Source organism: Cavia porcellus, unplaced genomic scaffold, assembly GCF_034190915.1.
Source record: "Cavia porcellus strain 051 isolate PalLab524CR breed Dunkin Hartley unplaced genomic scaffold, mCavPor4.1 scaffold_15, whole genome shotgun sequence".
Taxonomy (NCBI): Eukaryota; Metazoa; Chordata; class Mammalia; order Rodentia; family Caviidae; genus Cavia; species Cavia porcellus.
Genome location: NW_026947498.1, coordinates 67,502,759 through 67,527,160, shown reverse-complemented (window position 1 = coordinate 67,527,160; position 24,402 = coordinate 67,502,759). Strand labels below are relative to the sequence as shown.

The window sequence follows — 24,402 nt, the reverse complement described above, 5'->3', positions numbered from 1 at the left end:
TCCTTTTGATTGATATGTTTCTTTAATTCATTTACCTGTGTTTTCTCCTGCTTCATGGGGAGGGTAAACCACTTCATAGGACAGGTAATTAGGTCTCTTGTAGAGTAGAATGGAAATTAAGGAACGTTCTGGGTTTTTAGCCATTGTTGAAGAACATCATCTGCTCTACTTTCCTGACACCATTGCAGGGAGTTGGTGGTCCTGGGCTTTCAGGACAGGACCCCAGAGCCTGTGCTCTTGAATGCAGGCGGAGTAAGGTATTACGTAACCCGTGCCTTTCCTTTGAAAGGCAGGAAGAACTCACATTGGATAACAAGGTTCAGATTCTTGTCATTGATTGCTGTCATGTGGATATAACTCAAATGTGGCCCAGTGCCAGGGACCACAGGGGCAAGTCTAAGGTGAAGAAGCTTTGACTCCAGCCAGGAGGGGGACTGCTCTGATGACCGCACAGCAACTCCAGGCCTGCTGAAGTACTGGGGTCCTGCTGGCAACAGTTCCCCGAGTTTCTCAGCCCCATGGTCACGTACCCTGTGTTACTGAGGAGATGGAAGAGAGTCTAAAGGAGACAAAATATTTCCATCCAGACCGAGACCGAGACACCAGTCAGGAGTGGATCCCATTTGTGCCTACTCTTTGCTCCTCTGCTCCACCCTGCTCCTCCTGGGCGACTGTTTTCTCCTTACCTACACCATGCACTTCCTGTCTGTTCTTACCACCCAGAGAAGAAAGAAGACGGTGGCTCACTGGTCTGTAAATCTTCTTCTGTAGTGACTAAACTTTGGGCACAGCATTCCATGAACTTTCCTGAACAACTGTAAAATAATAAAGTTATTTTCAGGATGAGTTGTGGTGTGTATGACTGTGTACACAGGTGCTGATGTACCTGTGTTTGAAGGGATAAAGGTACGGGATGGGGGTTGATGTGGAGGAATGAATAGGGGGTGAGGAAGCTTTACAAACTCTGTCTTCCTACTTAACAACATCAATAATGATACAAGTATCCTTCTGGCTATTGTTGCTGGATCCCCCCAAAAGTGAAATGCAATAAGGAAATTCCACTCTTAATATTGAATCAAGTGAGTCGTGTTTTAGGGTGTGAAATCCATGCTGTTTCCAGTACAGTACTGGCAGAACTCAAGAACGTCAGGTGCCTGGGAATGGAGAAAGGGAAATGTAGTGGCACCCACTGAAGTTGCTGCCTGGAAAGAGCTATCTTACTTTTTCAGGGTATAATAAGTCAGTTAATGAAACCTAGTCTGCATGATTTCAAAGCCCACACCTTACTACCATTTGGAACAAATTTGGGACGTTTGCAATGGATAGTTGGGGTTTCTTAGAATAATTTCTGATTAATTTCGATGCTTCCCCTAGAGTATTGTGTTCATATACAGTGTGTCAAAATTACCTGGTCTGATAACTCCAATTTTGACACTGGATTAGAATTTCAAATGTGCTAACAGATTCCCTTTCTATAAATGTACTCTCCCTTAAAATAGCTTTTGTGCTGCCGTGATAGACAATGAGGTAGGAAAGAAATAAATAAAACTGCCCCAAGCATAGAATCTTTAGATCCTAGAGGAGTTCACAACCTCTGATCAAATCAGATCACAAATCCATAGATAGTCACACACACACGCCATTCCTGCTAGCTAAAAACAAGGAATTATTTTTGAGTTAAAGTCGCCAAGTTCCTCACGTGATGACATGTAGGAAAAGTGACACCTCTAGGGGAGTCACTGGAGAGTTGTAGGTTTCCTTGGTGGGCAGCGATCAGATAACAGAGCTACAGTGGGGTTAGCACAGAAAGGGATCCAGTCTGTCAGCCAAAACAAGTGACCTGAGCAGCTCTGCCATGAAGAGGACAGGGGGCCAGCCAGTGATGAGCAGTGCACAAAGTACCACAGGTAGCATCTATCAGATCATAAGCACCTGGGTCTTTTTTGGTCTTTTTTTCTTTTTTGGTACCAGGAATCAAACTTGCGGCCTCAGGCTTGCCAGGCAGGTGCTGCACCCCTGAGCTCCAGCCCCAGCCCAGCACCTGGTTCTTTCAGACTTCTCACTTCTGTGTGGAGCCAGATCTGCCAGTGAGCTCAGGCTCAACACAGTCCCCAGCAAGCTGGGAATCTTTCATCCTCCATGTCTTGCTTTGGCCCTTGTGAGTTACTCCTCATTATTCAACTAATCAGTGTTTTTTGGACATCAACTATATGCAGATCTTACTTTTAACTGCTATGGGCAATGTACAAATAGATTTGTTTTTTAAAAAAGAAAATTTAATCAAAACCCATATGTACTTTTCCCACCAAGTTTTTCTTGATTTAAATGCTGTGAATTCCTTTAATATCCAATATGCAAATGCCCACCTATTTACAACAAGTTCTGTCATATAGCACTTTCTAATGAGTTTTCTGGTTTGATGTTTGTTTCTCTGGACAAGATTACAAACGTTGAGAGTGAGAGCAGTACTTTTCTATGACTGCCCCATCACTCTTACAGTGTAGCAAAAGACCAGTACCAAAACAATTAACCCCTTTGATTCAAGTGCCTAAGGGAGAAGGAACTGACTCAAACTTCAGGAAGTTGCTGTGAGGATGGGGTGGCAGGAAATGACAGAAAACCTGAATACGGAACTGAAGCAGCCATTCAGTTTCTTGCTGTGAAGTGGCAGCAGCCAGAGAGGCTACTGAGTGTGGACGTGAAGAGCTGGGAGCTTAGAACAAACACGCACAGGTGGGTTCTTGCGTGGTGGGAAACTTGGGGAGCACAGGTAAGAGTGGAAGAGCAACCGACCTGGCACTTAGTCCTTGGGCAGAGGCAAGGCCACTGCTGGTAGGCTTTTAAGCTTTGCTGACAAGAAGGCCTCAGGCGGTAGCTGTGGAGAACAAGCTTCTGAGGATGTAGACGAGGAAAGGATTCCAGCCCAGAAAGGGAGCTTCAGAGGCCATGTACATGCCAACTCCAACAAAGTGATCCCAGCTTCTGACAACCTGTACTCTACTTAAGGGCTGCTACTCCTGCACTTAAAAGAGCACCATGGGAGATGGAGACAGACCTCCCTTGACGAGGAGAATAGGGTCTAACAGGAAGGCAAAAGCACGAGGAACTAGACCAAAGCAGGAAGCAGTTACTATTGTAATGCTGAGAACGGGGACTGGTGGGGGCCAAGGGCAGGCATGATCCCTAATCTGGGCTGCCATGACTGTAAGATCACAAAACTCAAGTGTTAAAAGTAGAAAAGACTACAGATCAGCAAGGTAGACCCTTTGTTTTCCACGGAGGAACTGAGAATCGATTTTCCAGATTTTTGAAGTTGGTATTTGTGAGTAACCTAGTCTGGTCCCCTGCAGAGTACATCCTCTGCATTGATTCTGTAACCATGGCCCACAGAGGCCAGCGGAGGTTGCCAGCTCTCCTGACTGCCACTCTGCGTGCTTTCCTGATACTGCAGTTCAGCCTCATGCCTGGCAGCCTGGCACCATGCTTCACTAGATCTTTAGTCTCTCTCTCTTCTGGACAGCAATCTTGTCTTGATTTTTGGTCAGTAGGTGAAAAAATATTAAGTTATCTCTTTGTCAGAAGCTTTTCTCTTTTAGACATGGATAAAGGCAAGAGGTTGATGAGAAAAGACAGCTGAGCTGCAGGAAACATGAGACCGAGTCCTCATTATTTCCCTATTACTTATGAATATTTCAGACTTCTTCTTTCAAGCCTTTTGTGTGAGTCCTTGTGTTGCAGAAAGCCCGAAAGCCAGGATGTGAGAATCAGGAACTGTAAGAATGCAGGATTACACGTCTTGTTTACGTGTCTCCACCTTTCACCCATACCTGTTGTCCCAGCAGAAAGACAGAGCTGCTCTGGGGCTGGGCTGATTCCATCCAGGTCTCTCCAGTGTTTCCCCTGGAACTTCTTTAATCAGTCTATTCTGACTTTCCCTTGGGCTGAATTTTAAGGTATTAGTCAAACAGTGTGGGGGAGGATGCACTTTCCAAGTAGAAACAGAAACAATAAACTGGGGGCCTAGGTAGAAAGACAAGACAGCCCTAGGATTGGCTATAAAAGATCTTTAAGAAATAACAAAGAGGAGGGGAGGACCTCCAGTGGGAGGAGCTATCTGAAGAGGGCAGGATGGGCGGGGAGTTGCCAGCTAGCACCTGATCCCTGGGTCAGTAGAGCAGATGAGCACTGTCCATTGTAAACTCCTTACTTCGAGATCCAGGAGGCCACAGATAGAGCAACCAGGCAGCTCTTAGCCCCAAGTGGCAAGGCTAGAGGGAACTCTGGGGTAGCCTTAGCAGAATAACAATGTGAGATTCTTTTATAGTCAGAATATTTCTTTAATGCTCATTTGGTGAACAGAAATCAAATACCTTCTGATGCCTAAAGTAAGGCATATACCACATGCAATTTTTGAACCATTTATTGTCTTTAGAAATACAATTTATCTCCTTTTTAAGTTGACTGGTAAATAACTTATTCTTAGCAATAATGTTTTCCCATTGTTCGGTGCAGGAATTTCAGTTGGTTGTCCCAAGCAACTACCCACACTTGTGCAGTGGCCGGCATCAGAGTGACTGGGACAGCACTTGCAGTGAGAGTTGGAAAAATTCTCAATATAGTAAAGTAGGTAGTAGACAGGAAGAGAGGTTTATTTTTCCAGGAGTGGGACTAATTTTTGTTTCTATGGCTATGAAAGGAGTCATATGTAGAAATCTGAGTGAAATGGCATTTTACTTCTGTGGTTGTCCCAGCACCTGTCCCTGGTGATACCACTGCAAGCCACTGGCTGGCCAAGCTCTGGACACAAGTGAATATTCCTAGCAGTTTCGGGATCCAGGTTATTTAATCTTATCTACAGCTCTGAATGCTTTTCTCAAGACTCACGCAGGCCGAGGCCACACATGTCTCACATGAACCTCACCCTCTTCTCTGAGTGCTCTTCTAGAACTTCCACTTGCTATGCCTCAAGATTCTATTTTCTTCTAAGAAAAAAATGGCAGGAAAGTTGGGTGGCTGTGTCGCTGATTTCGGCATTCCTGTCTTCTCTCCTCTCCACGCTTTGGACCCCTGCTCCTGCCGTCTCCTGCCATTCTCAGATGTGGAAGTCAGTGGTGGGCCATGATGTGTCTGTTTCTGTGGAGACACAGGGTGATGACTGGGACACAGACCCTGACTTTGTGGTAAGTTTGGAAGTAGCTTTGCTTGGACAATGAGGGTGTAGTGGGGGAGAAAGCTGGGTACAGATATTCAGAAGGTACAGCCTTCTGCGGGGGCTTAGCAAAGGACCACCTGGCCCTTGAGGTAGCCCTTGGGGAGGGATGGGTCTGCAGGACAGTTAGCTGTCGTGTTGGGACATGTGTGATAGCTGGTGTTGACTGGAGGAGACAGGCGTGGACGCGTCTGGCAGGGTGATTGACCGGTTATGACAGGCTGTCCTGAAACTGAGCATCAGGTGAATCTAGGTCTCCTGTGGCCTGTGATCTAAGATTTGGTTCTGATTTTAGTGCATGTGCTGCCAAAGCGAGCACAGGTGATGAGATTTGGACTGCATGTATGTGATCTGGGTGGATTGAGATCTTGCAGGAAGGGGAAAGTGTGAAGGATGCAGGGCAGTAATGCAGGTTTCAGAACTCACCAGTTTAATTTTTACATGGGATTAGGATGCAAAGACCCTGCCCAATGCAGGGGAAATAGAGGCCATGTTTGTCAGATATGACCCTTTTTGTGTGACACATTTCCTGCTGGATGCTGTCTTTTACAGAATGACATCTCTGAGAAAGAGCAACGGTGGGGAGCCAAGACCATCGAAGGCTCTGGACACACAGAGCACATCAAGTAAGAATCAGAGGGACCGGGCCAGGGTATTCAGGGAGCACAACGAAAACAGAGAGTGAGGGGAATATGTGAAAGGCACAACAGGGGCGGTTCACGTCTGCATGTTTGGTTTTTTCCTAAAGTTTGTTTCCATGGGCCGTACATGTGTTACCATGTGCTCTCATGTCACGTCCCTCCTTGTATCCCCCTAACTGTATTATCTGCCTTTTATATCTAACAACCATTGTTTCTCCAACGGAGTCTACTGTAGTAACTGCCTCTCTTTCTTTAGTCAGTCATGAGAGATTCAGAGATAAGTGACTCAGATGCTAAGGTTGTGTCTACCTACCTACCTGTCATCCATCTGTCATGTATCATCATTCACTGATCTCTTCAATTATATAAGTGCAAATATCTGCTTAGAATGTAGAATGACTTCACATGGGCAAAGAAGGATTAGCCGAAATATCATGGGGAAGAAATCAGAATAAATGCTGTAAAGGGACAATATCAAATCTCATACTTGGCCTAAATATTTAAAATGCAAATTTGTCTTCGGCTACTTTGCAGAAGTTGCAAGGCTTTATGAAGAAATATGACATTTGGAAAATCTGATGATTAAAACTATGTAAGCAATGATGCGGAGGGTGTTAAGATTGTAGTCCAATGTTTATTTTACTAGAAATAGCCTCTGTTATTAAAGAGAGGAGGAACTCACTGACTTACGTAGGGTTTTCTGTGGGATTGTGTCTTGAGATTGAGATCGCCTCTTCTCTTCCATCGATTATTGAACTCATCTAACCTGGACTGTCTGCTTTGGGTAGTATCAGAAGGTCAAGTGATAGAAAGAAAGCAAACACAATAAATAGTGTAACAAGAAGAATAAAATTAAAGAATTGACAATTACACGCAAACTGGCAAAAATAATGCAGTTTTAAATTCTATTTCAATACACACATGGACACACACACACACATTTAGCAATGTAATGTCTTAATCCCGTTTTACAAAAAGTACCAGTGGATGCCCACATGGCATAAGCAACATACTAACAAAACTAGGTATATGTTTGTGCAGTTTGAAAATATTCAGTACCTAATGTAATTGTGTAATCAGACATAACTGATTTGAACTGAATACTTCAATAAAAATTATTCTTAAGCAAGCAATTCTGGAAGTATTTGGGGTGACAAAAAAAAGGACTGGAATCTTTTAAGAAGCTGTTTTGATGCTTACTCCTCTACAGGCTCATAGATTTTTTTAAAAGGTCCTTTTCCTTTTTGAGCAAAGGCTACTCAGCCCTGGAATCCTGGAAACTGTCAGGATGAGGCTACACATTGTACCCTTCTCTTGCTGTGGTATGAACATTTTAAAATGATTTCTACAACCTGCTATGAATGTGTAGGGGAGTTTATGTTTGTATATCAGATAGATTTAGATTCACTCAGCCACTGCTAAGTATGTGAACATAGACACAGAAACTCTGCATCTCTTCTCAGTTATCAGTGGAAATTAGAACAGCTGCCCTCCAGATTAGGATTCAAGATGAGAGTTCAATAAAATAGCATACATCACTGTCTCCTATAGACTTGGCACCTGGCTGTGCAGTGATGTTATTTACAATTTCCTTCTTAAAAACTAATATAAATATATAAATAGATGATGGGCTTTCTTTTTACTAAGTGGTGTTTACACGGACTGCAAAACTCCATGGTGTAGATCACTTTGACTGGTATCCCTGCATATCTCCTTGTAAACCTAATTAGATCTGTAGTCACTGGAATAAATATCGAAGATATTGTCACAAAAGTTTACTCACTTGCCATTTACTCAGGCCCAATCTGTGCTGCATTCAGGTCAGGTCATCTTGGACAAATCTCTCATCCTCTCTGATCCTTGGTTTCCTGTATATATCAGAGAGATCTCTAAAGGGTAGTCCTATATGAAATCTCCAATCTCCTGGGTTCTCTCTAGTTATTGTGGCTAAGCCAGCCTTCACAGTCAGATGCGAATCACTCAGGCTCTCGAAGCAAAGAGGGAAGTCAGAGAAGGCTGTGGTGGTTGCTGAGCTGAGCTGGCCTGAGGCAGGAAGGAAGTGACAGGTTCTCAGTAATCTTGCTACCTCCCCCATACCAGTGTGGGGTTTTTTTTAGGTCTGTCCGGAATAAATTTAGATTAGACTGTGAAGTTTGGGAGGGGATCTAGGGAGGCAGGGAAATGAGATGGAGGGGAGGAAAGGGGAGCAACAAGTACATATCCATCCCTCCCTCATCCAGCACGCACAGAGCAGAGCGCCTGAGCTGCCCAGGCTGTCGCCCCGCTCCACTTGCTCCCTTGTTTCTTTGGCATCCTTCCTTGTATAGATTCAGAGGAAAGAACCTTATTACGCTGTGACAGTACTTAGGAAGCTCTCTGGAAAAGGGTTCATGTTTGTTCATTTTCAAATCTGTCACAGACCGATATTTTCATAAAATAAAGTAACAATGAATTTCTGGAAAAATAAATAGTAGAAAATACATGCATAATTTTTATTTTTAGAATCAGCATATGTAAGATCACTGTATCAAGTTGCTATGAAAGTTTCTAAACATGTACTCTCAATTTTTTCTCTTATGTTGTTGTGGAAAACAGTTGAGAATTGCACTTGGAATAGCACAGTGTCAGGCTAGGTCTTTGGTGCTTCCTGAAACCTGCCTGGCTCTTAGGTTAGATCTTCACTATGTGCTAACCATAATATGCATGAGTCAGTGGCCCTGTCTACTTTCTTGTGCCCTGACATTTAATGCCAAGTGCAAATGAATATTAAAATAAAATTCTGAAAATCCAGACACTGGTCTCAGCTCTCCTATATAAGGAATCAAAGCATTAAAGGGAATTATTTCACTACCCTGTTTCTATTTCCCTATGTGATTAGAAATAATAGTACCAGCCCTGTCTACTTCACGGAGGAACTGCGGAGAGCCATGTCTCTAACTCGGGGCCGATGGCCAATAATTATGGAGCTATTAGACATCATGCAAAACCCAGAATGATGCTGTCATCTTGATTTCACAGAAAAGTGACCAGATGTATTGATATTTAACAGTTTGTCCAAGGACACAAGTAATATATTAACAATTTAAATTCAGCTCAGTCTGACTCCATGAGCTGAATTCTAACCAATACATGACATTGTTTCTCTCTAATAAACACAATATTGTCATGTTTGCAATTCTCTAGTTGAAATAGAATATAAATTCCTATGAATTATTGCCTTTTAGAATGACATGTGGGTTGGCATTAATAACATTTTATAATTTAATCCATAAGCACAAACCTCTTTACGAATGCCTAAAATATTTCATTTAATTTTTCTTTATTTTCTTATTTTAAAAATCAACCTTATCGAATACAATAATTATAAGGAAATAGTCTGGCCTTGAACTCACAGTGATCCTTCTGCTTCAGCTTCCCAAGTGCTAGGATTACAGATGCAGCCCACCACACACAGCCAGTGTGGTGAATTTTGGTCATACATATATTTGGGAGAAAAATATAATACAAGCAAGATATAGAGTATTTATGTTGCCATAAAAATTTTCTTTGTGCCTCTTTGTAGTCAGTGCCGCCCTTCTCCACCTCTGTCTGGAGGTAAACACTGATCTGCTTTTTACCAAGATGGGGGGATTTTACCTGTCTTAGAATATCACATACAGTGTAAATGAAATAATGATGATTTTACTCTTTTGAGTTTGTCTTTCATTCAGTGTAATGTTTTTGAGACCTAGGCATGGTGTAGTATAAATCAGTGTTTTGCTTCTTTTTATTGTCAAAAAGTATCTCATTGTATAACATGGTTTTAACATTACCTTGTTGCTGGACATTGAATCTATTACACAGATACTATGACTATTTGGGTACAAATCTTTTTACTGACACATATTTTTATTTCTCTTGGGAACTATTTAGGAATAAAATCACTGAGTCATATAGTAAGAGTTTACTTAACTTCTTAAGAAACTACCCAACATAAAAGGGTACAAAGTAATTAAAAAAAAAAAAGAAACTACCCAACTATTTTTTGGGAGGTATTTACTGTTTTCATTCCTATTTACCATTGCCCAGGTCTCAGCAGCGCCACATCCTGGTCAGTAATTTTAATTTCAACTACTCTTATGGGCATGTGATGATTTTAATTTGTATTACTTTTGTGAATAACTTTATTAAGCATTTTATCTTGCACCATTCATGACTTTTACAAATATTTTCTCCCAAATTGTAATTTTCCTTTCATTTCATTAACGACATCATTGGTAGAGCAGAAGATTTTAATTCCAAGGCAGTCTAACTTATCAAACAATATTTATTGTTAGTGTATCTCAGGAATTCTTATCTGCCCCAGAGTTGTGAAGATTTTCTTCTGTTTTATATGGTTAGTTTGTACATTTAACTTTTGATTGAATGTCAAGTTGACTTTTTTTTTGTCTTTTTTTCATTTTTATCGGTACCAGGGATCGAACTCACGACAGCCTGCTTGCAAGGCAGGCGCTTATGCCACTGAGCTAAATCCCCAGCCCCTCAAGTTGACTTTTTAAAGATCAAGACCAAGGCTCATCTTTTCCCACACAGGGTTATTTAGTTGTCCAGAGCCACTTTAAGTCTGTTCTTTGGGGCCAGGGATATAGCTCAATGGCACTGCACCTGCTTGGCATGTGTGAGGTCCTGAGTTTGATTCCAGGTACCTCCCCACACACACACACTCAAAAAGGAAATCTATTCCCATTGACTTAGCTGGAATATTTGACCATATCACAGTGAATCTATTTCTGAACTCCATTCTGTTTCACTGAGCTATACGTATAGCCTGACAGCTTGTGGACTTGCAGAGATTATTGTAGCTTTATAAGTCATTAATTAAAAGTCCTCCCATTTTATACTTCTTTTAAAAATATAAATAAAACTCTTCAGTACTCCAGTGGATTATACTTCCACGTACATTTTAGAATAAGCTAGTCAATTCCTGTAAAATGCCATTGGGATTTTGATTGGTATTACATTGAATGCATAGGACATGGAGGGGGTTGACATCCTAAATTATAAGACTGACTTTTCTAACTCATGAGTCTAGCTTGTCTCTCCTTTTTTTTTTTTTTTTTTTTTTGAGGTTACCTTTAAGTTTTGTTAGAGATGTTTTCCAATGTTAAGGTGTAATATTTTGTACTAAAATATTTCACATGACCATAGCTAATATTTGTTAATTTTCAACTTCCAAATGTCCATGACTACATTGTAGAAATACCATTTAACAATCGCTGAGCTGTGGCTGCACATTACCGGAAACCCCTCATCGAGTAATTCTGTAGTTCTGTTTTGCTTACAGGTCTATTTCTTAAGCCTGTGATAAGGGATTGCAAGACAGCAAAAAGTATGGAAAGCCTCATACTTTTAAAAAACCTTTGATAACTGTACTGCTCCTCAGTGAGGTAGCTTAGGAAATGAATATGAATTCATGCATGTTTAGAGAAGGTGTCTGAGCAAAGTGGAAGCATCCTCCCGAAATGCTCCTAAATTAAACCGCTGGGAGAAATTTAAATATAAGATCCCAGGCGTTTTGCAGCCTTCATTCTATATAATTCAAATAGAGATAAAAAGCATTATGATAAAATGACTGAATTAAGCAACTGTTCTTTAAAAAAGGGTTATCTTGAAGACAAAGAACTTCATTGAATTGACCTTGATGAGTAATGAGTGAAGGAATTGCATATGAAATTCTGTTAATAAAAATTTATGTAATTTAAAAACAGATCACTGAAACCACTAAAACCTTGCAAGTTTTTCTCAAAAGCACTGTTCACCCTTTTTTTTTTTGTCCTCCATCCAAACACTTTGACTGTGCAACCTTAAACAGTCATTTGCACATTCTTGGAACAAGCAGCTTTTCCAACACAGCCAGTTCTAAAGTGTTGGTTCTGTTGAACTACAATATAGGATCTCTGTGGGCTCCACTGCCAGCAGGTTAGAGGAGACATGGGAACACAGGGTTCTTCCAGCACTTAGATTAATTCAACCTGGCTCAGAGCCAGCTTTCTAAAATTAACTGTGGCTAAAGCCCAGCAAGCTTTTAAAAGGCCCTTAATGGGAGTGTTCCACCAGACCTCCAGATGTATCTGTTCTTCCATGAAGGAAGATAATTTCCATTGAGGTGGCCACCCTACCTGCAACAAAACGGTCTGTCTGACCTGAGCTAGTGAGATCCCAGCAAACCTGCATTATTTATTGCAGAAAGTCAAGTTTTTTTAGTTGGGATTCTTTTGCTCAAATGTTTTAAAGAATCCCAGTGGTCCTTGTATGGGGGAATCCCAAGAGGATATCCCTGTAAATAAAATGGCACTGGTGCTGAGCTGTGGTTTCATATTCTCAGGCTGAGCCCACTGGCAGAGGTCTGTCTAATCTTTTTGAAGAAGAAAGTGAATGTGAAGTAGATGATACCGCCTTTGATTTTCCCACTCTTACTGAGCAGTATCCCAAATCAAAGTTACTTGGGCTTTAAATGATTATAACAGTTAATGATTTGTGAATTTATAGTTAGTTTTTTAAAATTTTATTTTTAAGATAGTAAAAATACAACAGAACAAGGCAGAACAAAGCCAATTGAGACAATACAGTGAAATTGGTACAGAACTTCACAGCATGGTACTGGGATAACAGTAACAGCTATCAGAGTATATCTCGTTATCTTCACAATAGTTGTCCAGTCAATTGGGTATAGTAAAATCAAACCAAAACCAGAACGTTACAAAATCAATTGAAAGAGAGTATTGAATAGAGCAGAACAAACATAACAAAACAGTGAAAACAGCCTTTGCCTTCAAACAGAAGATAAAAGGAAATCCCCCATATGTGCTATATTGCATATGATTATCTTCCTAAGAGATACTGAGACATCTATCCACAGTTGCTAAGCGAGGAAGGGTGATGTTTGATTCTCAGCCTGCACACAGGTAGGCTAATGGGAAAGGCTGGTTCTCCTCCTGGCCCATGCCAGGGGCATTTCCCAAGAAGGCGGATGAATAAGCTGCCTAAGTCCCACCATGGCAGGATCTGGGGAGCACTGATTCTTATAGTTAGTTTTTGTTATTAGTGCCTTAGAAACTATTGGGCTTGGGGTGGAAGGGTTCAAGATGTTAATTCTTGATTTAAAAAAAATTACAAATACTTATGCATAAATAAAGTTTTCCAATGCTGCATTTTTATAATCTTCACTTTTAGTGACTTCTAATATATGCTAAAAGGTGATATTTCAATTTTCTAAATTATTTTCCAGTTATTGGTCATATAGATTTTTTTCTTGCTTTCTGGTACCATATATACAGTTTTAATGAATGATTAAACATTAAGCTCTGCTGTAAGTATTTAAAATTATTTCTTTGGAGTACACTCTTTAGAACGTGTGGGCCCAAGTACATATGAATATTTTTATGCTTCTTAAGATCAGTCACCAAACTGATAGAAAAAAGGTCCACTCAGAGAGAACGGTAATGTCCCAGTTATTACAATATAGAATCATTGTACTCTAATACCAGAGAACATGAAAAATAGGTATAAGATCAGAAGATTATTATCGGGTTTTGTCCTAGATCCCCAATCTCCCAAACGAGTGTACGGCAGAGGTTAAATAAAAAGAGACAAATTGCATGATTTTTAGGGTTCCAGGAGGGTCAAAACCCTTTAATTAAGCTCAAGGCTTTGAGGGTAAAGACAAAGGCTTCTCTGGATCAGTCCACTTATATTAGGACCAAGAACAAAAGGCGGAGAGACAGAGGAAAGTTCAGGCAATGAGCAGGACCTTGGGAGTCACTTCAAGGATGTCTCCAAGTAATGAATCAAGTCAGTTCAGTAGCACTGACTTATCATGAAGACATGGTAGAAGTGAGCCTGTAGGAGTAATCTTTGCAGCTGTAGTCTCTACTTTGTTAATTGGGGTTGGAGCCAGAGTGTCCACAGTTGTGGCCTTATCTTGTCCTTTGAGATATCTCTGGCCTCACAGGCCACTACAGGCCTCAGCAAGGATCAGTGATTCACAGAGGTTCACTTACTATGAACCAGTTCCTGTCACCAGGCAAGAGGCCTAGGCCTAGGACAGACTCACAGATAACATAGAAAGCCAATTAGTAAAATTTAAATCCTGCTCAGAGCCGCTTTGCTTCGTAGTGGTCTCCAACAGGTTATGTTCATGAGCAAAATAATAGATAGAGGAAATTCGAATGGCTCCTGAAGAATTTCCATCAGGCTGTCATCCACAGGTCTACTGAGCTGGGCTTGCAGAACCATCACCAGTATGCTGTGGGGACTCAGGTTATTGCTACACCTGAGCAGACAGACCTTGAAGTGTGTTTCCCTGGAAGGGTGGGTTCCTTGGCCTTCCTGCGTCAGGTCTCATCATGTGGTTACTTCCAGCATCCACCAGCTGAGGAGTAAAGTGTCAGAGGAACACGATGTTCTCAAGAAGAAAGAGATGGAGTCAGGGCCCAAAGCATCCCACGGCTATGGAGGGCGCTTCGGAGTGGAAAGAGACCGAATGGACAAAGTGAGTTGAAAGGGAGAAATTTGCTTTAAAATATAAACGATAAATGATTCATTGACTTATGTGTTGGCTTATGATTTAGAGCTTGTTAAAAGTACAGTATTAGTTTGGGATTTAAAATAGAATGTCAACATATGGTTAGTATCAATTTTTTTTTTTATCTCAGTTCATTAAGATGTAGATGACAGAAAATAGTCAAGAACTCAGAGTAGCTGGCCCTGTGCAGCCCCCAGCGCACTATCTGGGAAAATGGAGGAGAAAAATGGGCTTTAGAGTCATTTGCTGCTTTTTAAAATGTATTGTGTCTAAGATGCTCCTTTACTTGCTTTTTTTTCTATGTGTTTAGTGATTATTTGGTATATATTCATATTACCCATTATGTGTTGTAGAAAAGTTCAGGATCTACTTCTAAACTTTGGTGGCCACACATAAGAGAGAGGACAAAAACATAACTGTTTTAGTGAAAAATTCACTCCAGTCATGGTATCATCCACTCAGTCCCCTTGGATCTCCCTCAAACTGCTCACTTTTATTTGGTGGCCTTGTTTTAGGTGTTTTTGTTCAGTGTACCTGGTCTACTATTTCCTGTGGCCCTCGCCCATCCTCTGGGCAACCTCTGAATGATGTCTCCCTAACGGCAGCGAGGGAGGCACAGGGGTCCGGGAAGAGTCACCATGCTCTCCTGTCACACATTACGTGGTGCCACTGCAAGAGATGAAAGTTTTTTGTATGCTAACAACGTCCCATGCTAACATCCATGCATCTCTGTATCTATTTTTCCAAGGTGGCTTGGCCCCTTGCCTCATTCTTTCTTACTTTTTCTCAGAGTGCTGTGGGCCATGAGTATGTCGCGGAGGTGGGGAAACACTCTTCACAGACAGATGCTGCTAAAGGCTTTGGGGGCAAATATGGAGTTGAGAGAGACAGAGCCGACAAAGTAAGTGACAACCTTCCTCCTCAGACCTTTCTCCTTCAATCTTGTGGGACTTACCAACACTCACCCCCAAGGAGATGTAGACACACGTTTTAAGGTAAAAGACAGTGGATATTGGAGTCAGGCATCACCATAAGGATAGTTCCTGTGACCTCCCTCATCAGGTTCCCTGGTGTGAACATTGGCAGCAACATGCTCAGCTGAAGGCATTTGTTGAAATGAGGACCTGGGCTGGGCGTGCAGCTCAGCAGGAGGGAACTTGCTTAGCATACAGGAGGCCCCAGGCTCCATGTCCAGCCTACAAAATAGAAATAAATTAAGACAAAGGTCTTCAAACTCTGTTCGAATAAGACCTCCTCAATTTATTATACCTGCGCACATGAAGTGAGCAGACAGAATTTCCGAAATTATTCTTCTGGACTTACATCCAAACCTTATAAATAAATGTTGATGCCTTCCAGGAAAGGTGAGGTCAGTGTAAATATTAGTACTATGGCAGCAAAAAACTAACTAAAGTGATTAGGATCATAAATTCTTAGAAGGTAAGAGTTACTTTTCACAGGATTAACATCAGTCTCTAAAGTCCAGCTGTTTATAGATTCCTTTGTACAAGAGTGATCTTAAGGAGAAAGCATAACACAGTATGATTACAGGCTGATACACAGAATAGGAGAATAAAACTGGATTCACTGAAGCCCATCGTTCCACAGTTATTAAATCAGACTCTGAATTTATAATTCATGGTGCAGGCTGATGTCTTTTTTCCTACAGCTGCACAATGAGAGAGGACATCTCCCTCACAAATGACTGAGATTTTTAAAAATTTATCAGCTATTGCTAATTTGGTGATACTGAATCCATAAAGCTAAGTGCTAGAAGTTAATTGTTTGCATAGGTAATGTGTGTGTGTGTGAGGGGGGAACCAAATCAAACCCAGAAAGTTGAAAACATGCAATAAAGGAGAGGAAAACACAGAAAATAATTTTAAAGGCAATGATAGTTTGCTACAAACTTAATCACCTACATAATTTAGTGTCATGTAAATCAAAAAACAATACTCCTTAGCACCCATCATATCTAGACTTGCTTGGAGACCTGTAGTTACTGAACCAATGAAAATGCTGCTCTGAGGTGATGTTGGGTGTCTGGCCAGTGCTCTTGGTCCTGGAGCCAGCTAGGATCCAGCTGCTCCGGATTGCTCCCATCCCACCTAAATACCCATGTTTGTGTTTGCACTGCTGCACAATGAAACTGAATGGCAAGTCAACCAGCAGTACATGTGCATGGTCTGTATAGTTTATAGGGCATTTTTCTGTTATCTCATTTCAGTCTTGAGAAGATTATTTAAGAAGAAAAATAGTGGTTTAGTGAAGGACTCAATGCAGGTGAGAGATAGATATAGATGGATAGATAGATGATAGGTAGATAGATGGATGATAGACAGGTAGACAGATGATAGGGAGACAGATAGAGTGATCTTGTTCCCTTTAGTTGTCATGTTGTCCCAGATGAAGAGGGATCATTTCTCTCATTCTACAGTTGAGGTAGATGCGGCAGATGTACTTCTCATTTTTTATTTGAAGAGATCAGTGTTCAGTAAAATTAAGGAACCCGCCTAAAGCTATACAGCTGTGAACAGGGAGGTAAGATTTGGCTCTAGAACTGTCTGCATCCACAGGCTGTGCTCATTGTCCTGTAGTCCACTGCCTGGCACCAGCCATCCAGACCGTCTACGTAAACCCCATACCCACCCTTGAGCCCTGTGCACTGCCTCGGGGGCTGAGCTGGGAGTAAGGGTGGGCTGTTGGGGAGAAGGCTGAATTCTCGGATTCTAACTAGTTCTTTGTTCTCTTCTCTGTAGTCAGCAGTGGGCTTTGATTACAAAGGAGAAGTAGAGAAGCACGCATCTCAGAAAGGCAAGGAACTGCGCTTCAGCCTCCACACCTACCTGGCCACCACAGTCCTGCTAAGACATCACCTCCCAGGAGCCTCCCTCAGCTCCCCTGGGTCCCACTGCCCAGCTCCCGCTTCTGGTCATGCTTTTATTGCTTTCTACGAGATTGGTCAAGTTTCTTTTAATCTCTTTTTTCCTATGATGATTAAAACTAAGGTATACCACTCCTTTATGCTAGGCTCCCCTTAAAGTTTAAGTTGTATCTTTGACTTGAATTTAAAACTAATTGCCACTTGTTCATGAATAATATAAGAGACTTAGAATATTTTAACTGCATTCTCTCTACCATGGATTCTTTCTGCGTTCTTCCACGTTGTTGCTGTCTGGTAATATTGGTTATATCTAGAGTTTATCCTGTCCCTCATTATTACATAGTGAATGCTTATTTATTTATTTTAAAAAGAAAAAAATAAAAATAACTATAAAACAGAGTCTCAAAGCAGGTTAGTAGAGGAGTTACAATAATTAAGTACATTGTACATTGCTATCTTCGTAGTAGTTATTCAGAGTATAAGATATAGGCATGATGTCTTGTCCAACAATAATGCTTACTTAAACTGACTAGCGGTCAGTCTCTAGGCTCATCATTGTTTATTGTATTTCATTGTTTCCTCTTTTCTTCTTTCATTTTTTTCTTGTTAAAGTAGATGGTTTGTTAACTCTTTTAGTAAGAGATTCTGGAGGAAATGTCAGTCTTTAAACAATGTTTTTATCTTGTACCACTCTTCATTTTTATTTTTCCTACATCACATTGACAATATTTCATTTTTTTTGGCATGTCTTGTGTCAATCTAATCATCATCATTCTCTGTAGATAACATAACTTATCTCTGTCTTTTCCGGAAACTTTAAAGGTTTTTGTTTTGTCTCTGATGTATGTGTAGGTTTTAGATCTATTCTATGATCCAACATGAGACTTATTTCTGCTCTCCTGCCTCAAGCATGAGCCTCATTGTGGAGGTCTCAGGCGTTTTCTCTTTGGACAGTTCCTCTCTGCTCTCGGGTTTTATTCCTCCTCCTGGACTCCACTAGGTGCATATTAGATCTTTTCATTCTCTTCTCGGTATCTCTTAATTTCTCTGCTTTATTTTCATCTCTTTACCTCACTGTGCTGTGCCTTGGTTAATTCTCATTGATCGATGATATATTCACTAATCCCCCCTCCCTATAGATATGGCAAATTATTGTTTAAATTTCACACTACAATTTTAAGTTGCAAGTGTGTTCATTTCTTGCAAGTCACTTTGGTTCTATTGCAAATATGTTGGTTCTTTTTCCATAATGTTTTCTATAAGACACCCTCCCTTCTTCAAGCTATTAATCATTTTAAATGTATTTGTTTTATAGCTTATTTCAAAAATTTTATCATTTGCAGTTCTTGGGAGTTAATTCTGCTTGAATAATCTGCTTTCGTTAGTAGTTATTTATTTTCTCATTTTTGTGAACTTATTTCAGGGGGGACAGGGATATTTGTTTTATAGGAGTTTCATATACTTTGAACCTAATATAAAGAAATCTGGATTCCACTCCTGGCCTAGTTCTAGAGCTGTTAATAGTAATGGTTCATTTTTTGTCCTTGTTGAGTACAATTTCTTAAATGCATACAGGTTTGTTCAGACTTCCTGTTTTTTCTTAAGTCAGCTTAGCATGTTGTACTTTTCAAGAAGTTTGTCCATTGTACCTATGTTGCTTGAGATTCCTTCATTGTCTACTTAACCTTTGTAAGGTATAGGGCCTCAAGTGTTCAGATCTCACAATTAAATTTCCCCCATCAAATGCTGAACAAACTACAAGCCCTTTCTCCATTTCCTGGACAAGAGAATGCTTCTCTAGAATTCTTTTATTAGGACTAGACATAGTCTCATTTGTGGCTCCCATTCCCCTGCTTTGTCTGCTGTTGTACAGATATCAGAACCCCAGACTTTAGATCCTAATTTGGAATGTAAGATGCTCTACATTCCCTGTGATGTCACCTCTCAATTACCCTCACACATACTCAGCTTGCCTCCTCTGGATCTTTGTGGAATCAAGATTTTCTTCTTTTGAGTTTCACTGTTTAAGAAAGTGTTACATTTTTGCTCACATCTCTGTTTATATCAGCATAGAGCAAAGGTGTATTTCACATCTCTGTCTGTACTTTTGTCCTAACGATCTCTCCGCACACTTTCTATACTTGTCCCTTCCTTGCAAAAATTGGTGGGCTGGGTGTTGAAATGGTCCTCTAGGGGATGAAAGCCAGGAAGGAGAGGGAAAGGGGGGCCAGTGTTCAATCAAGCCAGCCTGTGCCTGAGGCTGCTCTCTCCCCAAGCCCCCGTCTCTCTGCCTCCCAACTTTTCTCCAGCATGTTCCCATGGGCTGAGAGTGGGCTCTCATGACTGCCCCTTTAACTAGATTACTCTCGGGGCTTTGGTGGCCGTTATGGAGTGGAGAAGGACAAAAAGGACAAAGCTGCCCTGGGATATGACTACAAGGGAGAGACGGAGAAACACGAGTCCCAGAGAGGTGAGTGGGATTGGGAGGGAGAGGCCGCCGAGGAGCCGAGGGCCTGCTTCCTTCCTTGCGGGAAGCTGAGCAGGGACAGAGTGGGACAGAGAGACAGCTGGGTGGGCAGAGGGGACAGCTGCCAGGTTAAGGGCAAGCAGAGGAAGGAGGCTCCAGAGAGGGGGCCGCTGAGGACGGGGTTGCTTGGCTGAATGTTCCAGGCTCTTGGCTTCACAGAGGGACTCAGCATTTGGCGGAGGGCTGTCCTGTCTTCTCCTATTCCTCCTTGTCTATCACGGGTCTCCTCTGTTCTTTAACTTCCTCCTTCCCATCCTTTTTCCTCTCTTTCCATCCGTGCCTCTGTCTTCTGGTAACTACTTCCTCTGTACCTCTCTGCTCCCCCTTTCCCTGTTTTCAGTCTGTTTTCCCACTGCTCTCTCTCCCCACATCCGCTCCCTGCATCTTGACCTCTTGTTTGACCCTCAGAACTTTCTTTCTTGCAGATTATGCCAAAGGCTTTGGTGGCCAGTATGGAATCCAGAAGGACCGAGTGGATAAGGTAAAGCACCAGGACAGCCATGTCTTAACAAGGGAGGGAAGCACATGGAGAATAGTGAGTGGCAGTGCTGGGGCAGGGAGGGACAGGGTGCTGTGTGTCCTGAGTCTGCCCACTGGGCTCTTGCTCTCCCACGGACTGTCTTCGAAATCTGATGGACATGAATTCTACAGCCCGAGCTTTAACTGAGGAGATGAGGGCAGCAAGGAGAGACAGAGGGAGAGATAAATGCCAAGGAAAGCTGCTGTCCGATGTGAAGTTTCACGGGGTTGCTTGGCATGGTTTGACACAGTCTTTAGTCTCTTTCTTCCCCATGCAATTTTCCTCTTTCTATGTTAGTTGCTCCTCCTGCCTTAGCTAGGGGTTCTGTGACCTTCCAGGCAGCTGGACTTGGACACATGAGATTCTTAGTACACTGAGTTTCTAGAAAGGAGGGCTGAGGCTATCAGGTGAGAATATATTTACCCTTCTCTGCTACAAAGCAAAATTGGAGAACCCTGTGCTACCACTGAGCATCACATAGGTAAGGGATGTCTCCTAGAGTGGCCCCAGTGCCTCCATACTGCCTTGTGGGTCACGGCCACTCCTGTTCCTGCCCCACACCACACATACCATCCTCTTACCTGTAGAGTGCTGTTGGCTTCAATGAGATGGAGGCCCCAACCACGGCCTATAAGAAGACGACACCCATAGAAGCTGGTGAGTCTTAATGATCCTCTCCATCTGTGATCATTAGTCTCCTCTCCCTTCCCTTCTCCTGAGACTATCTTCTGCACACCATCAACTGCTTAGATCAGCTGAGAATGACTTGATCTCCACACTCACATTCCAGGTTTTGTCTCCTAGAAAAGCCATATCAAGTGGACATGGAGATGGAGTAGTGTTGGGAAACCAAGTGGGAGCAAAGAACACAGTTATGGAGATTGGGAAAGATGGTTGGGGTGGGAACTTGGGAGGAGGCAGAAGATGGTGGTGGCTAGAGAGCATTATAGATTTAAGGAAGGTAGATAGGAAAGGATGTTGGTTAGGGCACCAAGGCCTATGATTTAGGAAGGACAAGATTCTGAGGTCACGCAGACTCGTCAAATGGAAATCTGAGGTCCAGGGCCAAACCATCCTCTTACACTCTTCCATCGCCACCTCTCTACCTCCCCTCCAGGAGTCCTCTCCCCCGTCTTCTCTCCTCCTAGATATTAACTGATTCCTGCCTATGTCTGCAGCTTCCAGTGGTGCACGTGGACTGAAGGCAAAATTTGAGTCCATGGCTGAGGAGAAGAGGAAGCTGGAGGAAGAGGAGAAGGCAAAGCAGATGGCCAGACAGCAACAGGAGCGGAAGGCTGTGGTGAAGATGAGCCAAGAGGCTCGACGGCCAGCAGCTCCTGTGGAAGAGCCAGCAGCGCCAGCCCCACCGCCCAAGAAAATCTCCTCAGAGGTAAGCACCCGGACTCAACATCAGCATCCAGAGACCCTTGGTCAGCTCTGAGGGGTTCAGATGATGGCAAAGGCCTGTCCTGTGTCCTATGTCTGCTGTCTTTTCTTTTTCTTTCTTTCTTATTTTTTTGGCTTTTTAAGACAGGGTCTCGCTATGCAGTTCAGGCTGGCCTTGAGTTCACTTTGTAGGCCAAATCTCGAACTTACAACAGTCCTCCTACCTCAGCCTCCCAGTGCTGGGACTACAGGCATGAGCCACCATGCCTGGCAGTCTGCTGTCTTTGTCATCAGGAAAATTCCATCTGACTGTGTAATTGGCCTTGTATAACAGATTGTCAGAAAAAATAACCAACAGAACTTACCTAGTACAACTGAAGGCAGGTCACCATAAAGGAACTGAGGAAAGAGCTGTCACTTCAGGTTGGAGCCGATCTTGAGGGAGGAGTTCTGTTTGGACTGGCAGAGACCGGGAGGGTTTCTTGGGAAATGTAAGCATGCAGGCAGTGTGTGCTTACTGGAAGGATGCTTCATTCTCCACAGGCCTGGCCTCCAGCACAGAGTCACGTACCACCAGAGCCCGAGCCTGTAAGACCCAGCAGGGAATGCCCAGCGCCCTCCCTGCCCACGAAGCAGGATCCCCTGGAGGTAAGCAAAGCCCAGAACTTCTCCGCTCCCTACCCTACTCCTCGAGTCTAAGGCAGGGGTAAGGTAATCATCCATCATGGTTTTCCCGGGACTGTTATGGTCTTAGCCCTGAAAGGCTTGTATTCTAGAAAGCTCTGCCCCGTCCTAGACAAACTAGGGCAGCCAATTCCCTTAGCCTTGTCCCGAGGCCCTTCGCTCCATGTTTTCCTGGCCTTCCCAGGGCTCTGACTTATCTCCCACTCCCTCACACCTTTTACATTTTTCTCCCCTCACCTCCTGGCAGGTGTTTTGAGGCTCTGGGGAGGTAGGTGGGATGACTGCAGGCCTGTGTCCCTGAGCAGAGGCTCTTAGTGGAAGGGCATAGGCAGCAGGGCTGTAACGGTGGGGGGGGCCTTAGTGTCCCCCACAAAGCCTCCACTGACTCCTCCTGCAGAGTAGAAGTCACCTGCCCTACTCTGTCTCTTTTCAGGATGATGAAGAGCCTCCAGCTCTGCCCCCTAGGACCCCAGAAGGCTTCCAAGTGGAAGAAGAGCCAGTGTACGAAGTAGAGCCTGAACCCGAGCCTGAAAATGACTACGAGGACGTTGAAGAGATTAGCAAGCACGATGAAGAGGCCGAGGGGGACTACGAGGATGTGCTGGAGCCCGAGGACTCCTCAGCTCCTTCTGCCCAGGCTGGTAAGTGGTGGTGTCAGGAGTGGGGGAGAACTGTCTCCCGAATCTGGAGCAGTTTCCACATGGCCCTGCAGGACCTGTGTGTCTGCCTTCTCCATGTGGCTGAAAACATGCTTGTATTTCTCATTGTGCAGGATCATCAGGCAGCAGAGATGGGGCTGTGGGGATCTCAGCTGTCACCCTGTATGATTACCAAGGAGGTGAGTGTGGAGGGGTCCAAGGAGCTGGGTACAAGGGATGGGGGGTGGGTCCCAGGAGTCAAGGGAGGGCCTGGTTCAGCATGAAGGGAAAGCCGGACCCGTTTCTTTCCCTGAGGCTTAGAGCGGGCATGGGCAGGCACGGAGAGATTCCCAGCTAACCATCCTAATGCTCTCTCCTAATGCCTCCCTCCAGAGGGAAGCGATGAGCTGTCCTTTGATCCAGACGACATTATCACTGACATCGAGATGGTGGATGAGGGCTGGTGGCGGGGACAATGTCGCGGTCACTTTGGACTCTTCCCTGCAAATTATGTCAAGCTTCTCCAGTAACTGGCCTTTTCCGTCTACTGCTACTGTGACTTCCTGTGTCCAAAGTGGCTGTGCCTCCACCCCAACACCATTTGAGTGCCTGACAGACGCCACGTGTTACCTGCTGTTCTGGACAGACTTCCCCTCCCGCTTTATTAAGGGCTTTGGGTGGAGACAGCATGAGGATGGGGGGTTTCTTTCCCCTCAGAATCGTATCATGCATGAGCTAGAGGATATTGTCCCATAGTCCTGGCTCTTTCTCCAAGAGTGTACCCACTAACATCCCAATTCTGGTCTCCTCCCTTTTGAGCCCTGGGCTTCCCAGGTTGCTCTCTAGACTGTGTGGCTTCCCTGGTGGTGCCTTCGCCCACTTTTCTTCCCCACAGGTTTATCCCTGAACCTTTTCTCTGTTCAGCCCTAATGTGGAAAATAAAGTAGGACTCTCTCTCACCTCTATGCATATGTAAGTGATACTTTTTGTGCAGCCATTGATGGCCCTGTCCCTTGTGGCTTCCATTCCCCATTCCTTTTCCAGGCATGACCAGAAGACACCTCCCCTACCACTGCCCATCCCTTTGCCCTCCCCCTGGCACCCTGAAAATCAACAGTGACTCTTGAGAAGAAACACAAATTATAGGATAGGAAGGAGGAACAGGCATATCTGACCCACAGAAAGTACTAAAGCTAGGAGGAGACAAACTCAGATGAGGTTGGGGAGGATTTAGAGCCTTTGCTCAAGAAAGTCCAGGCCCCCTTGTAGCTGGGTGATGGAAATCAATGTCCAAGAAAGAGCATAGGTGGAGGAGGTACCAGAAGCTTCTGTGTGGTCCAAAGCCAAAGC

The 24,402-nt window shown here is 43.2% G+C and overlaps 1 protein-coding gene across 1 annotated transcript; it reads left to right on the top strand.

Moving 5' to 3' along the window:
- The first annotated feature begins 2,608 nt into the window (after nt 1–2,608).
- Nucleotides 2,609–24,017, top strand: Hcls1 (hematopoietic cell-specific Lyn substrate 1). Its single transcript, XM_003469234.5, has 14 exons — nt 2,609–2,733; nt 5,097–5,180; nt 5,762–5,835; nt 14,251–14,380; nt 15,204–15,314; nt 17,173–17,227; nt 19,657–19,767; nt 20,250–20,305; nt 20,932–21,001; nt 21,523–21,734; nt 22,274–22,378; nt 22,848–23,055; nt 23,187–23,252; nt 23,446–24,017. The coding sequence occupies exons 2-14, from the start codon at nt 5,097–5,099 to the stop codon at nt 23,580–23,582; spliced, it is 1,419 nt and encodes a 472-aa protein (XP_003469282.1). The 5' UTR covers nt 2,609–2,733; the 3' UTR covers nt 23,583–24,017.
- The last annotated feature ends 385 nt before the right edge of the window (nt 24,018–24,402 follow it).

Excerpts from the sequence above, each read along its gene's own strand:
- Hcls1 (XM_003469234.5), top strand. The coding sequence starts at position 5,097 with ATGTGGAAGTCAGTGGTGGGCCATGATGTGTCTGTTTCTGTGGAGACA. Across the intron at positions 5,181-5,761 it reads ACACAGACCCTGACTTTGTG|AATGACATCTCTGAGAAAGA; the intron begins GTAAGTTTGGAA and ends TGTCTTTTACAG. Across the intron at positions 15,315-17,172 it reads AGAGAGACAGAGCCGACAAA|TCAGCAGTGGGCTTTGATTA; the intron begins GTAAGTGACAAC and ends TCTTCTCTGTAG.